This window comes from Coturnix japonica, chromosome 1 (assembly GCF_001577835.2).
Source record: "Coturnix japonica isolate 7356 chromosome 1, Coturnix japonica 2.1, whole genome shotgun sequence".
NCBI classification, from domain to species: domain Eukaryota; kingdom Metazoa; phylum Chordata; class Aves; order Galliformes; family Phasianidae; genus Coturnix; species Coturnix japonica.
In genome coordinates this window covers 52,606,039-52,625,980 of record NC_029516.1, presented here as the reverse complement: position 1 = coordinate 52,625,980, position 19,942 = coordinate 52,606,039, and the positions used below count along the sequence as shown (strand labels likewise).

Below are 19,942 nucleotides of genomic sequence, written 5' to 3'. Positions count from 1 at the left end.
TGCCTGTAAAACAAAGTGACTTGTTTGCAACTCTTCCTTCAGGGCTGACTGAATAGACAAAACTCATCCATAGGAAGAGAAAATGATTCCAACACATGTGTGAGAGTCCGGCATCTGAAGCTGGTTGAGAAGGTAGAGCTATCACTTTGTATAAGAAAAGAACAACTTAACAATTGTGTCAGGAAGAGTGGGAGAATCAGATGATAGCGCCATACCTGCAGGCTACAAAACAAGGAAAAAGGGAAAGAAATTTTGTATTTATTTATTTATTTTTTTGGTGTGAAGCACACACTACCTTGTTAAAATTTATTCTTCCTTGGTTATTTCTAGAGGAGAATAATAGTTACAGACATTTGAGGCAGTAGCGGGAAGAATCATCAGATCATAGAATGGCCTGGGTTGAAAAGGACCACAATGATCATCTGGTTTCAATCCCCTGCTATGTGCAGGGCTGCCAACCACCAGACCAGGCTGCCCAGAGTCACGTCCAGCCTGGCCTTGAATGCCTCCAGGGATGGGGGTTCCACAACCTCCTTGGGCAACCTGTTCAAAGTGTTACTACCCTCTGTGTGAAAAACTTCCTCCTAATCTCTAACCTAAACCTCCCCTGTCTCAGTTTCAAACCATTCCCCTTGTCCTATCACTATGCAGCCATTCCCCCTCCTGTTTGTACGTTCCCTTCAAGTACTGGAAGGCCACAATGAAGTCTCCCCAGAGCCTTCTCCAAGCTAAACAATTCCATTTCCCTCGACCTTTCCTCATAGGAGAGAGATCAGCACCACAGACAGATGACCAGCGCTTCCACTTCCTGCCAATTTTTCTTTTCTTTATTTCTCAAAGGGCTCTTAGGTCTCTTCCAACACAGTAAAACCATCTGCTTTCAGGCTCAATGTGGGAATCTTTTCTCTCATACCTATACAGCACTAAGGACACAACATCACCACTATTATTTCTGGATATGCTGCTCTCAGGCTCCAGGATATTACCATTTCCAGCCATTAACAACCTGACTGCATTAATAAATTGTACTTATTTCTGAACTCCATAAGCTTCTACAAGTGTCGCTACAATTCCATGGTGTTTGGACTTCATGCTACCTTTTCCTTCCAGAAGTTTAGTAAGCAACTAAGTCAGTCAATAGCAGAGAGGAATTAGCTCTTAGGCTACCACTTCTCAAAGTGATTGAGAGAAGGAGTAATTATACCTCTATATTTTTTATTACAGGATAGATCACAAAAGTTTAGGTCAATTTATAGCTGTTAAGGTATACAAAATGACCCATCCTTCAACTTAGTCACAGCTCTGTCCACAAATTGACTGTGTTTTAAAATATTTGTTGAAAGAAAGCAATGTTTATCCAGATAATTACTTCTCACCTTCACAAATGAGTTTAATATTTGCTTCTTTTGGTCTTCCTGCCACAGCTCTTATTTCCGTAAATGATTCTGAAATGGGTTTTATCTGTTTTGTAAGATAGCGAATAATAAACAATGGCAGCTACTACATCTGGCGACACTCATGTTAAAAATTATATCTCTTTAAAAACTGTAGAGAAGTTAAGCTGAGCCGTAGGGAGTCTATAGATGGTAGTAAACTCATTTTAGCCTACAGATATATAAAAACCCCTTACAAACAAAAAGCAATAAAAGTTAAGTCAGAAAACCAATACAATATGCATGTGATTGGATTAAATGTTTATCTGACGCTCTTTACCACTTGTCTTTTGTACTGCACATGCCACCTGTTTTGATCAAACTGCTTCATGTTTCCATTAGATATTCTATCACCAGGAAGGGCCCCTAGAAGTACAGAGAGAATCCACTCAAGAGCTCTGTGAAGTTCGAAATTATTGCCTGACTTTTTATTCAAAGCAGTCTTGAGACCAAATTCAGGAGTGGGAAAACACTTCTGAAACTTCTGCATTTTAATTCTTCTTTTTTCTTCTTCTTCTTAAAAACTACTTACAGCAAGCTGATATATCATCAGTTTAGTCTGATTGCACCTAAGCCATTCATTTTATTTTTAGTAACTGAGATTATAGCTAAGACTTGCGTTTCCTTTCGTGCTCCTTTCAGCCACTTCAGCAGCCTGGGCATAATTTTCCCTCGTTTTGTTTTCAGATACAGAATGAAGTACTAAGAGCCCTTCTTCCCCCAAAGAATGTTTTCTGTAGCTAATGCAAAGTCATCTCATGCTTTGAGAATGCTTTGCATTAATGCCTAGACTGAGTGTCCCAGTTATTATTAAACCATACTTCTATTTGCACACTTACTATTAGGTGTGACAAGTTTAAGACTGCTTGGAGGAGGATACTGAGGATGAAGCACTTCAATCATTCTTTAAATTGCTCATTTTAAACTACGCTGTAGGCTTTGTTAGCAGAAAGAGGGCTACAGCTTATCAAGTTCAAGACTGCCTTTCAATCTCTTAAAGCAGAACAGATTGATCAGTGTCTTTTTGGGGGAATGGGATTCAAAGATAAACAGACTGCTAGTGATAGAAACTGATGTGGAAAAGCTGATGTTAGACTTAGAGCAGGGGCTTAAGTAACCATCACTACATTTCAATGACAATGTCATAAAAAGAAACTTTCAGAGTCTAATTTAACATTCTGTTCTTCTCCTTCAAAAGACACATTTAATCTTTGAAAGGCCAAAAGGCACAGTTTTTCAGCACTTCATGAAATGAGCAAGAATTCTGTCCATCATGTTTGTTTCATCTTTTATGGAAATATCTTTTAAGGACTTAATACCATTCGGTCTCAACATTCCTAGTATTTCAATTTCATTTCAAGCCATGACAGCTGTAACTGTGCTCCCTACCTCATCACTCCATAGTGTTGTCAAGGTATCTGAATGGAGCCTTGGCCTCAGATCACATGAAATTTTAAGCTTAGGGATTTTAGCAGCATCCAGAAAGTCTTAATCTGGACTCCTACAGAACATTTGCTATCTCTTCCCTCTCCTTGAACACATGGGATGGTTGCTACTGCCAGCGGCCACCAGCCATCCAGGCATGCTGAACTGACCTTCTCATATACCAACTCTTAAAGCCTTTCCCAATAGTTCTGGAACATCTCTCAAGTTCCACTTCACAAGCTTTCAAATTCTGTTTCTAGAAAACCACAAGAGCTAAAACAACGGAGCAGTTTCTTGCAAACAGCATGCTGCATTCAGAAAAATTCCACGTTAACTGGACGTGTCTCTACAACAATAATCAACATCTGCAGGCAACTTTCCAACCTTTGTCTTCCCCAATCTTGATGTCCCCATAACTGTAAACCATTCACCCATTTCTTTATGTCACCATTTTTTGCTTAACCTTCATAACAATGACTGACTGCATCTAGGGCCTTCCAGGAGAGAGATCTGAAACTAATCTAGACTAGCAACTTCTCTCAGATGGCCTCTGGGAAGCCTTCAAAGTACCATGGAGCGACTTGCTGCTTTACAAGGGTCCTGTCACTCTCAAAGGTTCAAGCTGGATATTAGAAAACCTTTCTTCTCAGAAAGAGTGGTGCTGCACTGGCACAGGCTGCCCAGGGAGGTGGCGGGGTCACTCTTCCTGGAGGTGTTCAAGAGCCATGTGGATGCAGCACTAAGGGATGTGGTCAGTGGGAATGGTGGGGATGGGCTGACAGTTGGACTGGATGATCTTAGAAGTCTCTTCCAACATTAGTGACTCTATGAAAGTATCTGAAAAAAAAGTGATTCTCTGTGCTAGAGACTGACTCCTGGTATAAACCTATCACAATGGAGCCCAGTACAATGAAGCCTGCTTGACATCTCTCCTACTGGTAAAATCAAACCAATACAGCCAGCAGAGGAATAAATGCAATGCAGTGTGTAAGTTCTAAGACACAGCGTGCAGCAAAGGACAACAAAGATCGCAGCAAGACTCTGCAAATTTATATAACTGCTTAACTAATACATGCATTGCAGAAATGCGTTAGTTAATCCAAATCAAACGCTTCAAAATCAAATACATTCTCACAGAGATATTTAGTCATTCTTTTCCACTACTGAAGATCTGGATTCATGACAGACATAAATTTAAAGGAAGTGGGGAAAATCTAAATGCACTTCACAATTAAGGTTTTGTCCGCATTTTCTATTTCAAGCCAGACTGACATGCAATCATTGTCAAAGCTCTGTCCAGGGCACGCATCTCACAGAACACTCTCTCTTTATATTTCAGTGTTATTCCTGTCCCAAACTTTCCTTAAGGCTCTGCTGCCCGTGAGAAATTTTTACATATTGCACAACTTAAGATTCGATTATAAACAAAGGAGACCACAACCTTGATAATGACATTCCACACCAAGTAATTGTTTTCTTTCTACTGCTATCAGAGTAAATGAGATAACTTGGATAGGCAATTTCCCACAAATCTGTTACACAAAAGTGTACAGTCTGAATAATGAGCTGACATATTAGAGGTTATTAACATCTCCTGGCAACAAAAACTCTCTCCAGAAACTGAGAAATCCCCAAGGGCAGGATTCGCTTACCAAGGGGCCATCTCAGAAAACCTAAACCTGCCACCATTTCTAAGTACTTACCACAATAACACTTTTGTAAAAATTAAATATCCACGGCACACGATTCTAACACAAGCTTTCACCCAGAAAATACCGGTAATATAGAAACAAATAGATGATATATTGTTGATTAAACGAGTGTTTAAGTTGGTCATTCTGCCTACTGCAACCTATGTCAAAAGTCCTCTGTAGATGTCCAAGAGTTAAACTCATGTAGATATTATGCCAGATTGGATCTGTTAGAATATTTACTTTTTCAGCAGTAATGATATATATTAAAATCTCAATAGCTGCAGGCAATGAATTTGCTCTTCTCTGCAGCTTCCACTGCAGATTAATTACATGAATTCAGTTAACATACACAAAGTAAGAGCTTCCATTACTCCAAAACACAAGCCCAGGAATTAGACACAGCCCTCTGATCTCCTCACACATTGGTACCAGCACCAAGTGAACAGGACTTCCTAGGAGTCCTAACCAGACTGTTAACAGTAGTGACAGAAGACATCAATGTGTCAAAAGCTTGGCAGAATTTTCTCATGCTAATTTCCCAGAATACTTTTCCTACAATCACAAGGGTACCACAGCTGCCCTCAGTTGTTCACCAAATGAAGAGAGGAAAAGCTCACCTCCCTTGCACAAATGCCCTCGATGGACATTTTCATTAGAAGAATTTATACTCATCTACCATGTCAGCAACAGCTCAAAGCAGAAACTTTGATGAACAAACACGGATAAAATAATTGTCTGCAAAAAGATTCCTATTTCCACAGAATTAAGGGAGATTCTTTCATTCCACCCTCCACAAATTACAAACTGGCTTGCCACTCTCAGAAGCACAGTACCAGCCCAATAGTTTCTACAAAACAGTATGACAAAGATGCAGATGTTCTGATGCTGAAGTAATGAGTTTGACACACTCAGCTGAGACTGCCATTACGAACAAGTTTCCTCTCTGTCAACGCTGCAAGCAAGTGTTTTGCAGAACAGAGCAGCCAGTTTCCCCAGATAAGGCAACTCCTTCCTGGAAATGGAAGATAGAGCTGCCTTATCTCAGGATGGGGAAGAAAAAAGGTCACTCTTCACTAAAAGGCAAAGTTCTCACCTTAAAAGCTCTGCCCCTTGATTAGCATGGAACAGCCAAGGTCATGGAACTTTTAATCAGATGCCTGCATAATTACTAAATCATTATTAATTATATCAGAGAGGCAAGACCTCAGAGGAAAGGCAAAGCAAACAAAAAGCCCAATGAAGCCTCCTCTGCTGTTGGAAAAAAATTGGTAATTAAAAGTCATGAGTGCACTGAAGAACGAGGGAACAGCATCGCAGTCACTGCTCAGGACTCAGAAGTGACTTGCATACAAAACAACAGGCTTGCCTCCCTAGGGAAATTACAGGGCACTGCATTGCAAAGCAGTGAGCTTAAAAAAGGGGGGGGAGGGGTGGAAATTGGAAAGAGGTAGAAGAATCACTCCTGCTTTATCAGTACCTTTATTTGACCCTCAGAGAGGAACAGCACTACCAATCAGACCCAGGCTTGAGGGGTGCCGTTCTGATGTTTGTAGCTGCTCTGTAAAGTCTTTTCTCATCCTTATGTCATGAGTTCCCACTCTGAGAAGCACACAAAAGAATGAGGTCTTGTGTTCAGTTAAGTCCTGCTTACGCATAGCCCTGTCCAGGAGCCCTTTACCCCTGTCCAAAGAAAGATTCTTCCCAGGAAAAGCCATTATTTACCTTGGTGACCTGAGCTCAGCCTTCATGACTATGTTGCCCTCAAAGGTTGTCTTTCAAAGTACTGCTATCAAAAACTGAAGGACTTCAATCTGCCCTTAAAAAACCAATCAAACAAAGAAACAACTCAAAAGAAGAAAGAACATCCTATTCCAACTCACAACATAACAAATCACACTAGGCAGTGATGAGCCCCACTGAAACCAAAGCAAATGCTTTTGCCTCTCAGCTTCTGAGAAGACAAGCATCGATCTTCTGGTTTCTATATCAATGATATGTCATGCTGTCTCAAGGCACTGAGATATCAAAGGTGGCTTCAGATGAGGAAGACACTACATAAACTGTAATTTGCAAGAAAACCCAATAATCTCTCTGATCTGCTATATAAGTAGTCTTACAGATCTATATATCTAAAGACAATTGTGTGCAAGAAGTGGCAGGTCTGGGTCAAATTGCTGAAGACACCAATTTGGATAGATTATGAGATCATAATAAGAAGAACAGGTACTAATGCACTCTGCTCTCATAACAACATACAAAAACAGAGGTACGGAAGTAGCTCAAGAACAGTTTGTAGGTCCACAGATCAGAACAAAGACATTTTCTACTCTACTGCACCAAGTACAGTAATTCAGAAAGACGGACCTTCAAAATACTCCAAATAACAAAGTCTCCCATTTAAAACATGATCAAGAAAGAACCAAAGATAACCGTAGCTGAAGTGGCAATGCAGTTTGTGGGAATCTGCAACCGAACTGGAAACTAATAACAAACAACCTCTTGCAAACATGGGACATTTGATTATGCCTAACTTTGACAGTACCTAAATCCATTAACCTTTCACTGAAGTGCATTCGGACCTTTTCTGAAGTTCCATTGCCTACCAATGTAATGCCTTTTCACTGCATTGGCCTTATCACAGAAGTCCATTTCCACGTGCTGAATGCTAGCCCCAGCAGCCCCTACGTGAAACAACCATACCTGTCGAAAATATCACCTGACACCTTTTGCAGGTACTGAAGTGCATCTGCCACCTGCTGAACAGCCTCTTCTCTGCGCAAGTCTGGTTGAATAAGGGGGATGGAATATGTTTGCCCTTCCAGAAAGTGCTTCTGCGCTACTGTAGTCATTGTGCCTAAAGGAAAGAGCAGAAAGAACATTACAGTAAACACTCTTCCATTGCATCACAGCTTTTATTCAGAGAGTTCACCTTCTGCCCGCCCAACTATTTTAGGAAAGTGTTTGCAAGGTCATCGGTGAGCTGATAAGGAAAGCGCATTGTAAGGTTGATGTATTGATTTTTTTATAAACCCACTGTAGCTACAGTAAAGGTGGGCGAGTCTTTTGCTTGCCCGAATGATCTTAAGAACCACAATTTCATTTTTAGCATGATCATTAACAATTCTCTGTTTAATATTATGATGAAAACAGAGGCCACGCTCTGAAGCAAAATCACTTCAGGCTGATGATTAAGATTTGTGAGAAATCACCCTGTCCTCTCCTCCCATTCTCATATTCCAGATGGATAGATTTCAGGTCATGCAACTCTATTAGCAAAACGCAGCATTTCATTTTACACTTTTGCTCCAAGAAACCCAAGCAATGCTCCCTTCCAAGAACGGCAGCTAAAAAAACGACAGGGCATGCATGTGCACACACGCCCTTGCTCCAAGTAGGTTAATGAAACTTCTTCCATTCTGAGACTCCCAGGAGCCGCTCATTACTTCTGGTGACTGGATTGTTCTTTGGTAACTATCTTGAAAAAAGCCTCCTTATTTCAGGATCCTTTCACATATGGGGACTAAACAGTCACTGAAATGTTTCAGTTGCCCATACGTGCACCACAGTGCTAAGCATACTCCTAGATACAGCCGAACCAAGAGCATTGATCTGCAACAGAGTCAGGACAAGTCTATGAACCATCCATGTTTCTGTGCTGCCAGCTCTGCTCATGCCCCTTCCTCCAGTGTTCCCTCAGACTGCCTCCCATGCCTTAGTGCACAGTCTACATACAGCTGCTCACTGTGAGTTTTCATCACACAGGGTGCTGTACATCAGCACAGCACTATAAGCAAATATTCACTTAGCCAAATGGAAACAAACAAAAGCAGGATGGCAGTGTGAGGTATCAGGAATGGACAGATCTGTCTCAGGATGCACACATTCCCCAGTGGCACTTGGAGGTTACCAGGAGCTGCTCCAGGGAGCACTGAGGTGTGCAAATAGCATCACAGATGCTGCACCCTCATTAACGACACAGAAAGGCTCTCCCCATTCCCAAAGGAGGACAAGTAGTGCAGGTTAAGAAACACAGAAACACAAGCGAGGCCGGAGGAACTCAGAAAACAAGAGCCCGGAAGAGACAGCTGCAGCATCAACCAGCGGTTCAGCAGGTAAAAACTACAGGGATCTTCACACTTACCCATTTCCCTGCCTTGCTGCACAAAAGGCAAGGCTATCAGATTAGATGTGCTTGCAGCCATTCCTGCAGCACCCTCTCTGAATTCGTCCTTTCTGATCCTACCTGATCAGCTAGGAAAGACCATGTCTAAATGTGGTACGGGTCTTTTTTTGGGTTTTGGTGGATTTTTTAATTAAAAAATGGATCATATGAAGTGAAAAAGAAGTAGGAAGCCTAGGAGAGCCTTCCCACAGACAATAAATCTGCAAAATCAAGCCCAGCCATCAGAAGGTTTGGCGCTGCTGCAGGAAGCCTGGGCCCATTCTGTTTCACTTCATGCATCACTGGCAGCAGGCTCTGAATCCACCCTCTTTAGCAGCAATGTTTGCACACTGATTAGACTTCGTGACTGTGCCTATTCAGCAGACAGGAAATTATTATTTTGACTTGTAAAGCATACAAGTTAATCTGAGAAGGAGGGCGGCTAATTCTCAGATGGCATTTTTTCATTTGCTGACCATAACCGAGCTCGAATCCTTTTGCATTCAGATCTCTGACCAAAGTGACCAAGTGGAACAAAGCGACAGGCGAGCACAGAGAGCATGCAGCTACAAGATACTTCAGCTTCAGCAGCAAAACAAGTTTATGATCCTGCCTGTCACTGGTCACAACTCATTCGTTGCATCGATACTGCTGAGTTTCACGATGCCTATTTTAAACTCGGATCAGTTCAATGACCCAATTTACTGCAGCCAGAGAAACAGCTGTAATTGCCCAGCCATGAGACAGAGTGGGAAGCAGGGGCAAGAAGGGGACTTGTTAAACTTGCTTATCAAAACCATTACCGTGTAATCCCGCTCCAGAGGATAACAGGGGCAAGCTTCTCACCTCTGGAGCCAGATGAGATTATGCAGCCCCAATATCATTTCCCAGATTCTCACCAGTCCTAATTCTTTTGGTGACCTTTCTAAAGCCACGCTCCATCCAGCACCCAACAGACAGAAGCCCATACTCTGAAGTAGCACTCCCGTAGCCACTACCAAGCTGTTCCTCTCCTTATATACTCAGAAGCTACAGACTGCCCTTCAGGTCCTGGTTTTGCCTTGCAAAAAGCAAACAGATGCTGATGGAGGAAAGCAGGAAAAGCCCAAGGTTTTCCTGCTTGTGTTCTTACATTTTGCCTATTGGTAAACATCAGCTTCACAGCCTCTGGGCACAGCCTGTCACACGAGCTCCTGATTTTCACCTTTCCTACAAAAATCCACCACACTGGAGAGATGTGTAGAAATTGCTGTCAGACACAAGAGATGATTCTCTCTGTGCAAGGTAACAAATAAGTTTAAAACAAGAAAGAGGGGAAAAAACAGCAACAGCTTTCTAAATTACCAGAAGGGCAAAATCTCTTGCTACAGCTGTTATTACTTTCTGTGAGCAAACCAACTGGGGAAGCAGGCCAGTTTTATAAGCACTCTGAGTAAAGGTTTGACTGTGTGCTTAGAATAACAGCAGGACTGCTTCCTCCAACAGAAGGGGCCTCCAGGTACAAGGAAGACTTTAATGGGAAAGACTCAAAGTTTTGCCAGCCATAGGCAGGGTGGGAAGCAAAGACCAAATGTCACTCAGCAAGATTGATTCTTCCTTGATCTCAGCCATAAAAGTACCAAAAAAGGAGCAGCCAATCTCCATTATCACAATCACGCATTACACAAAAACAAAGTGCTGCAGATAAGAAATATCTCAGCCTTCCCATCCTGCTCAATGGACACCAAGCCTTCACCTAATGGACTCCAAACTTCACATCTTTCACCTGGAAAGCAATATACTGGTTTCGGTATCAATCCAGATTCTTAAAGAGAAGCTAGCATGCGTCAGCAGAAAGCACTGTATCCTGGAATTATGAAGGCAGGCCAATAAGAAATGCTCTGACGCTACAGTGAGAAATGGGCATATAAAACCCCAAGGCAAGTATGATTCAGAAAAGCAGATGTCAGATCACCCAGGAGATTTCATCATTAGTGGTATGACCACCTGTGGGCCACACAAGGCAGAGCAAACAGAACGGAGGCTCTTTTTTTTGTGATCAAAGAGGCTCTGGAGAAGAGCTGAAGCATCTGGGGGCTCCAGCCAGTTTTTATTCAATTATTTTTTCTATGTCAACTTTCAAGATGAAGAAAAATGCATCCTTGTGTTATATAATAACCACATTTGCCTTATTAAGCTGCAAATGAGAAGAATATTGTTTTCTCACCGCACCTCCTGCTTACGCATGCAATATCCTGATTTGGAAGTTCTGACTCGAGCTAGTGATTGTTCACATCTGCACTGCTGCCTGAAGCTGTGCCTTTAACCTCAAGTAAGCTGGGATAACGGCTGTCAGAACAGCTGACTATCCTCTGTGCACAAAGCCAGTCCCTTCCCAGCTCCAACACTCTCACTAGCAAAAGCTGACAGGAACAACAGCAGTGGGAAAGGTGACATCAGTCTCTCACAGACTGTTTTACCTTCCTAAAACATCTGCACCAGGATACACACGGGCTGAGCATCCCAGGTATCTGCAACCAGTCAGAATATTCTGAATATACAGAATAAATACTACAGTGGCTACAAATAGACTTGCAATTCAATGAAGCCACAGAAGAAAGCATACAATTGATTACTCTTAAGTAGAGAAATACTCCCCCTACTTTGCTTCTTGGGTTATTTCCCTTTAAGCCCAAGAATGAAACTCCTTATATAGAGGCTAAGCCCAGGAGAACTTGTTACACAGCAAACAGAGTCTGTAAGAGAAGGAAAACTCCTTCAGAATAAAGCTCCATGGAAGAGATCACTGAGATTATTATCTGCAAACAAAAAAGCCTCACAACCTTATAAAACCTTAATTCTGTAAGGGAACACAAACAAACACACGGATTAATAATTTGCCTTCCCTCAGCACAGGCAGAGACTGCTATATACACAAGCACTTACCAGACATGTACTTAGCTGCAAAAATAAAGGAGAATAAAAGCAAGCCACCAACAATACTTGCTTCCTTAACATGCTCCGAGGGAGAAAAAGGGGTCAGGGGAAGAACAGCACTTAAATACTTTGAAAAAAATCAGTGTGTGTTCTTCAAAGATAACAAAAGCTGTTTCAGAAATTGCCGTGTTGCTGCTTCTGTCTCTGCACTGAAAGGCTGTTACTTGGTGCTGCCTTTCAATTTCCACATGCAGTAACAGCCCCAAGAAGTGACAAACTCTTTCTAGCCCTCTGCCTCTCCTTTGTAGGTCTCCAACAAAAGAACAGTGGCTACCTGCAAGGACAGTGAGACAAGAAATGTACAATAAAGTCTGCAGTGTGGAGTGAAGATCCTCCACCATACCATCACCAGTTCCATCTTGGCAACAGAACAAGGCACAAATGCACTGTGGGTTAAGGTTAACACCCAGAAGATGGAACAGAGACAGGTTTGGGGTACAACTTATCACACTGCTCTGTCTCCTTTGATAGAGGAAAGTAATACTGGTAACTTGGTATGTATTTCCATGAGGGTTCCATCAGAGCCCCCATGTTAAGCTTTTTTGGGGGAAAGGAGGGGCAGGGGGGGAGGGAGGAAGAGAGAAGCACTTTGTTAAGTTAAGAGGATGAAAAGTCTATTTATATTTTTTAATTAAACATGTTCTACAGTGTTATTAAGCAGCAATCAAAGATGCAGATGGTACTGATTTGATTGGTGAGAGGTGCACTGTGCTGAATATTAAGGAAGTCTGCCCCTATAAATAGGTCTAATCACCATCTGAAGGCTGGAAGGCAGTGATGAAAGAAAGCATTAATAAGACCATAATTAGGCCCCATAGCAGGCTGTACTCCACCAGGGTGCTCATGTTACTCGACACTTCTCGTAGTAGCATCCTCAAAACTCCATCGTAGACATGACTGTTTTGACTCTCAAGATCTCTAGTAGTTAGTTTGACAAAGCTACAAAGAGTAGGGTTTATTCCTAACAGGAACCAGGCCCTGCCATGATGATTTTACTTCCTAGCACGACTTCTGGACCAAGGGAACTCTCAGTTCCAGCTGTTCCCACTCTGCCTACTCTCAACCAATGAACCGGAGCTCCTCAGCCATAGGGACAGGCTGGGAACTGAGCAGCTTTGGATGCTATCACTGTCTCTCAAAGGAGCAGAAAACATAAAGGCCAGATCTGTACCACAAAGCTAACCCAGCAGCAGCTGTAAAAGTTATGTTCAGTTCTGTGCTCTAGTGTTAGAAAGTGAGATACTTAGGATCAACCACCTCATACTTTCAGCCTGGCTTTGTGGGCCAGTATCCTGCTAGGAAATGACAGGAGCAAAGTTTCTCATCTCATCAGTCTTAGCAGCAGCTGGGGGAGTAGTTTTTTTGTGCCATACAGGTTAACAAAGCCACTGCTAACCACCAGGCACAGTGATGTAATGCAGTTCACCACATCCACATGGTGTAGACCTGCTGGCAGTTGGCACATACATAGTGCCACGCACACCCAGGCACTACACAAATATCATGCTGCACCATAAGACATGGTCAAAGACCTACAATATCATTGGCTACTTCTGCTTTTGTCCTACTCTGTCTGATCTTTCTGGATTAAAAAACAGTCTCAGCTGTATGTCATCCTTCCTGAACGCCCAGAGCTACCAAAAGAAAAGCACTGGCCTGATAGAAATTTACTGGGGGAAGCATGAGCCCTGTACTTAACATAGCCCTTTCTCAAGAAGCCAGAGCCAGTTAATACGTTTGGCTCAGATACTTTGATTTGAAAGAAACAGTAACTACTGTTGCAGCTACTCAAGACAGATGAAATCTAGGAGCAAGGTGATATTAAGGTAAAGACACTAATGACAGGTAAATAATGCACATAAACTGAAGGATTTGGTTTCCCACCGGCAGCATTAGCTCTTGGATCAAATAAGCATGTGCCTGAACAAATCCACTAGCACGTTGGGTGATCATTCTCAAATTCAACCACTCTCCTTCCCTAAAAACTGCTCAGACACACTTAAATGTGTTGTTTTTCCACATGCTACTCTGCACTGTTCCACTTAGCATGAAGACTAAGAGTCAAGATTTGAGATCTTTGAGTCCAGCTTTAATACAGCATATGGCATCTCCCAGGCAAATGGCACAATACTTGACATTTAAAGTTGAATCACATAAAATCAAATGATATTAGCTCTCCAGAAGACAGAAATGCTATTACATGAAACTATTTTGTAAACAGAAACCAAACAGCAGACACTTAAAAGAATTCAGAGCTGCACTTCAGTCCTCTGCGCTCCACAGGCTACAATAGCCTCTAAGCCATTATTGTCTTCACAGTAACCTTTCCTCTCAACACAAAGCTCTGCTCTGAGAAGCACAGGCAACGGCCCTCACTGCCACAAGCACAGACCAGTGTCATCTTGTTGACAAAGTCTTGACTTCTAAGCTGAGGCTGAAAACATTTTCCTTCAGCTGGATACATGAAGCTCATTTTGATGGACAGATGTTGGTATCTATTGTTAATCAGACAACGCACTCTGCTCAACACCCTTGGCTTTCATCATTAATGGAGTTAATCAGGTACTCCAATAATTGATCTTATGCTAAGGCAGCCATCTAAAATTGACCAAAACCACTATGTTCTAATTACACCCCTCGCCCTTCTTCTCTCCCTTTATGGAAGAATACTAAGTAACCAGCTTAGAACCAACTACAGTACAGGCATTTAAGCTAAGCTAGTCCCAGCCCAAGCATCCTGATGCATCTGTTCATCCAGTTTCCTAAAAGGAGGCACTTTGTTTTTGTACACCTAAACAACACAGCACCTACTGACTAAGCCAAAAGTCCCTTTGAGGTCCATTTCCTTGCAGTAAGTTCTCTTAAATGCCAGAGCGTCCCACCAGCTCAAGGGCTGCTGCAGAGGCTCCTGCCGAGTTTGGTTCAGAAAAAAGCCTGCCCTCCCTTCCTATCAAACTATTGCAATAAGTGCATAATCCAACAACCATACACTTTCCCAAAGCATCCTGGATAACTGAAGTTGACAAAACACTGGCCCAAATGAGAGACACCTGAAGAATCAATAACCCACTAAACAAGCTGCTGGATGAACTATTTTCTGGCAAGGGTTATCTTGTGAAGAGGTCCAAACAGATCCGAGTAGCTGCAGAAATTGATTTGTGAGCGATAAAAATGATTCCCTTCAAGCTAATACACCGTGGTCACAGGCAATATCGTAATTTCAGACATAATCGTCCTCTTCCTCTGCACAGTATCTTCAATCTTAAAAGATAAAAAAAAAAATCTGCTTTGCTTTCGGGCTTATCTCAATACTAATTCTCCCCAACACTCAATCCCTACCATGCTCTTTCACTATTCAGGCTGATCATGTGGTGACTACAGCTACCTGGTACCACCAAACCCAGAAGCTTGACTGCACAGCAATTCCCAGCAATTATCTGCTCTCAGTTATCCTACCAATGAACTCCAGAACTGAGAGAAAAGAACACCGCTTTTTATTTGAAAGAATGAAGATTAAAAACTCCATCTGAATATCCAAAGTGATGGGGGAAGGACAGACACAAGATCAGCATGTGCTGCTCCGGGAGTGCTGCAGGCATTTTTCTGCCTGAGGGCTCTGGAGGCGTGGCTGTTCCTCCCTAACCAAAGCATTTCAGTAACAAAAATACACGCTGGGCAGCCCTTACATCCCAGCTTGCTACTCAGAAGAGTCTGACGTAAGTATCATGAGAGCTTGTCAGCCTCTAGCCAAGCTTCCTAGAGGAAGTCTAGGAACAGTTGACCAGAGCATCTCTGATTCCCAGGACAACCAAAATGCACAAAGTCTCTACAAAGTCATGCCAAAGACAGTTTGCTTCCAGCCCTTGCCCCTGGCAGGAGCAGCACTACCCGCTCCACTTCCTTTCTCTGCTCAAGGAAGTATCCCCATTTCAGTGGAAAGGCAAGAAATAGTGACACTTTCAGCTTCTAACTACTAGGAGATGTCGATATGGTCCATAGAACACTGCCAGCGGTGCCCAAAGCGCAACCTAAATGAGACAAATAGGTCAACTTCAGCCAGCTGACATTTGCTTGAATTACACAAAATGCCACCGCCACAGCTGGCACTTTCCTATATGCTCTGCTGGAAGTTAGGTTGCAGAAGTCAAGAACCAGCCTACTCTCCCCCCAGGGGTACCGGGAAAGACTCTCAGAAAACCTAGGTGCTCTACAACCACTCAGCACTGAAACCAAAGCATAAAAACTGAGGAGGAAAACCTCAGCACAACACGGCTTCTGTTCTGCACTAAAACACCAGGAAGTGCTCATCAGTGCTAGATGTGGATTCCCAACATTCACCACATGAAAGGGACCTTAAAGATCATTGATCTCCAACCTCCCTGCCATGGGTAGGGGTGCCACCCAGCAGCTCAGGCTGCCCTGGGCCCCATCCAACTTGGCCCTGACTGCCTCCAGTGATGGGGCACCCATAGCTTCTCTGGGCAACCTGTTCCAGTGCCTCAAATTTCCACTGACATCTAATTTTAATCTTCCACCTTTTAGTTTAAAACCATTCCTCCTTCACAATCACCCTACTGGCCCCCTCTCTATTGATACAGTTCTAGATACTATTGGCCTTCTGGGCTGCAAGCGCATACTGCTGGTTCATGCCCAGCTTTTCATCCACCAGAACTCCCAAGTCCTTCTCCACAGAGCTGCTCTTGAGTTCTTCTCCCAGTCTGTAGACATATCTGGGATTGCCCCTCACCCAACTGTAAGACCAGACTTAAGACTCAGAGGCCCACTTTTCAAACCCATGCAAATACCTCTGGATGGCATCTTTTCCTTATATTGTGTCAATAATAATAATACCACTCAGCTTGGTGTCATCTACAAACACGCTGAGGGTGCACATGATCCTATCAATCATCTACGTAATCAGTAAAGATGTTAATAAACACCAGTCCCAAGACAGACCCCTCATGTGATAAAGATGTGGTATGGGACCACATCAAAGGCCTTGCACAAGTCCAGGTAGATGACATCGGTTGCCTTTCCTCTGTCCACCAAAGCCATCATGCCATCCTAGAAGGCCACCAGATTGGTCAGGCACAATCTGTTTTTGGTAAAGGCATGCTAGCTGCCACGAATCACCTCCTCATCTTGCATATGCCTTAACCTAGCTTCCCAGATGAGCTGTTCTATGATCTTCCCAAACACAGACATGACACTCACTGAACCTGTTGTTCCCCAGGAATTCCTTCTTCCCTTTCTTATAAACAGGAGTGAAGTTTCCCTTTCTTCAGCCACTGGGGACCTCAGCTGACAGCCACGACTCTTCAAATACAATGGAGAGTCATTTGGTAACTACACCAAACAGTTCCTTCAGACCCTTGGGATGCATGTTGTCTGGTCCCATACACTTGTACACATTTAGTCTCATGAGGTGGTCTCAGACTTGCTGCACCCTTCCAGATGGAGGGGATTCTGCTTTTCCAACTCCTGCCTAGAGGTTCAGGGACATGAGAGATATGGGAAGCCAGGCAGTGAAGACAGACTCAAAGAACTTATTAAATACTTCAGCCTTCTTCATGGAAGCATCAGAAGGAGTATAGTCTCCTCACTCCTTTGCCTGCCTCTTATGAATAAGATACCTAAAGAATCCTCCCTCGTTATTTTTCACATCCCTAAGTTTAACTTCATTTACAACCCCACACCAGAGGGGAACGACGTTACCCCACGACCTCTGACGCTCAGCTCGGCCCTCCCGGGTGCCCTGTATCAGCGCTGCGAGCCCAGCCATTAAACAGGCAGAGCCGGGCGGCAATGCTCCATATCGGGCACTTCAGACTCATTATCCCCGTGTGTGAGGAGAGACCCATAAACAAACGCGACCCCGCGGCCCAGCCGAGCTCCCCTCACCTGCCATCAGCCGGACACACCCCGGCAGCAAACAGGAAGCAGCGCCCAGTCCCACTTCCGCCCCTAGTTTACGTCACTTCCGCCTAGCTTAAAAGGCCGGCTGCCGCGGGGGGGTGGGGTGGGGGCAGTACGCATGCGCGTGGGGAGCGAGGCGCTTAGTGGGGTTGGGGGCGTCCGCCATGTTTGTGGTGCTTTAATAATGGGGCTGGGAAGGCCTGTCCGTATACAGAACGTGAGGGCAAAAGGCCTGAGAGCTCTGAGCCTGGCTAAGAGCTTTGAGAACTCTCTGTAAGGGAGGGAGGGATGTAAAATGATGCCAGAACTCCAAGCAGACAAAAGAAAAAAGGAGATGTAGTGAAGTCTGAGCAGGTGTGTGGGTGTCAGGACCTGTCAGAGAGAAGATAGGGAAGCAGATGTAAGAAGCAACAATCCAATCTATTCCTATCCATTTTTATTTATATACTGCTGATGGAAAGGCCTCCAAGTGCTTTCTGCTGCTCAGATAACAATCCAGTTCTGCGCTTATAAAATGTAATACAAAGCAGAAGGTGGAGGCAGGCTGATGAAGCCCCTTCCCATGTTCCCCTCCCAGCCATGCTGAGGATGAGGTTTGCCAGATCACTTAGTGTGAGGCAGGAAGAGAGCTAACAGAACTGGATAGAGGGAAGAGAGTGAGTGTTAGGCTAGGGAGACAGAGAGATGGAGGGGCAGAAGAGCAGCAGGGACTTGGTAAGCCCAATGTAAGAAGTGACAGCAGCGTAGCAGTGCACTGGACAAAGTACAAGGGAGACTGCATTAGTGGGCGAGATGCCCTAAATCATAGTGAACTCTTGTGTAACCCTGTCACACATCAAACATCTTCCCTGCGCAAACAAGACCTAAGTGACTGGGAATGTGTAGGTGTTACCAGCACAGAAATAATCCAGAGGCAAACTGGGAGAGCAGTGGCTATGTGCCACCACAGGTGAAGGCATGCAAGCAGGCTGGGGGTATAATCTCTGGCTGAGTGATTCCCTCTGCCCACCCAACTGGTACAGAGAGGCTGAGCAGCACCATCTCCAGCCAGGGGAATAATGCACATGGTTTCCTCTCTCTTTAATATTTGCATTTCATAACATCTCACTGCTTAATCTTTGTGATACTGAGGATGGGATCCCTGAGGAGCTGACTGACAGTCCACCAAACTCTCCCTTTCTCTGCTTTGTGCTGACAAGTTTTAGCAAAGAGAAATAAAACCAGGCAAAAGATTTTTCTTCCCCAACAAAGGGAATGCTCCTAAGCATGCTTGCTCAGGTGAGGGAGGATTTAGACAAAAGTCCTGCTTCCCATACAGTCAGTTAGACAGCAGTTTCCATAGGCTGCAAAAAGAAGCGTTGAATGTTATGCCAAGTCATACATGACAGTGTTTCAGGGGCTTTGCAATTAGGAAATGCACTAGCTGCTGGTTTGGAAAATGCCTTCCAGCTTTCCCAGTGCCATTCCCCAAGTTGATACCAACAGGAGACACTAGTCAGGGTTGCTGCAAAGAGATCTGGCTTATGCACTTCCAGGCACTTAGTTCTGCCATGGCAGGGTAGTGACTCAGACCCTCTCTCACCCTCAGGGCAGACCTGGCTTTGCCCTTGGCCTGTGGGAGAAATGAAAGAGATTGTTCCCACTGCTCTTCTTGCAGGCTGCACAGAGGCTTTGCACGCTCGGCTCTGCTGTCCGTACTGATCCTTGCTGTGAGCTGTGGGGCTGATCCAAAGCAGCTCGGGGCACTTGTCTTCTCCCTGCTTTCCCTCTAGAGTGCTTATTCTGTCTGTTAGCTTTTCCATCACATTCAAACCCTTCCGCTACATCCAGAACTAACATAAAGGCACATATTTCTTGATTGCAATACACAGACTGATCACTCATCTATTGTTGTGGAACAGCCACTAATTTATGTGCAAGAGCCAGCTCTCTTACTCTCACATTGTATTTCAACTCATTTTCACTATTCGGAAACTGCATTTTTCCACCAGAGTGCTTTTTCTTGAGGAAAAAAAACCCCCAGCACCCAGCTTTCAAAACATTAAATTAATTTGCTCTTTCTCTTGCTGCAGTATCTTTTACTGAGCAAAGTCACCTTGGGCAAGTAATTATTGCCTCACTTTCCTCACTAGAAAAAATGGAAACAATAATGTTTTTCCACCTTTGATATCTTTAGGATGGAAAATGTTGCTACTTATTATTTATTAGAATGTTTTACGCCCAAATTTAATAACATAAAACTCAGAACCTGAAGGGAAAATGCAAAAAGGGAAAGCGAGTGGAATGCAGAGTGCTGCTGTGCTGGAAATTTTTTGTAACCCATTGAATAACATTTG

At 43.6% G+C, this 19,942-nt stretch overlaps 1 protein-coding gene across 2 annotated transcripts in view; it reads right to left on the bottom strand.

Moving 5' to 3' along the window:
• Nucleotides 1–17,672, bottom strand: part of WASHC1 (WASH complex subunit 1) — a 35,445-nt gene extending 17,773 nt beyond the window's left edge. Inside the window, exons 1-3 of one of the 2 annotated variants that reach the window (XM_015865891.2) lie at nucleotides 17,592–17,643; nucleotides 16,905–17,006; nucleotides 7,253–7,406 (exon numbers count right to left, since the gene is read on the bottom strand). In XM_015865891.2, the coding sequence (XP_015721377.1) occupies nucleotides 7,253–7,401 (149 nt within the window). In that variant the 5' untranslated portion in view covers nucleotides 7,402–7,406; nucleotides 16,905–17,006; nucleotides 17,592–17,643. Of the gene's footprint in view, nucleotides 1–7,252; nucleotides 7,407–16,904; nucleotides 17,007–17,591 lie in introns of both variants that reach the window. The other variant, XM_015865888.2, reaches the window with a different exon arrangement.
• Nucleotides 17,673–19,942: the final 2,270 nt, after the last annotated feature.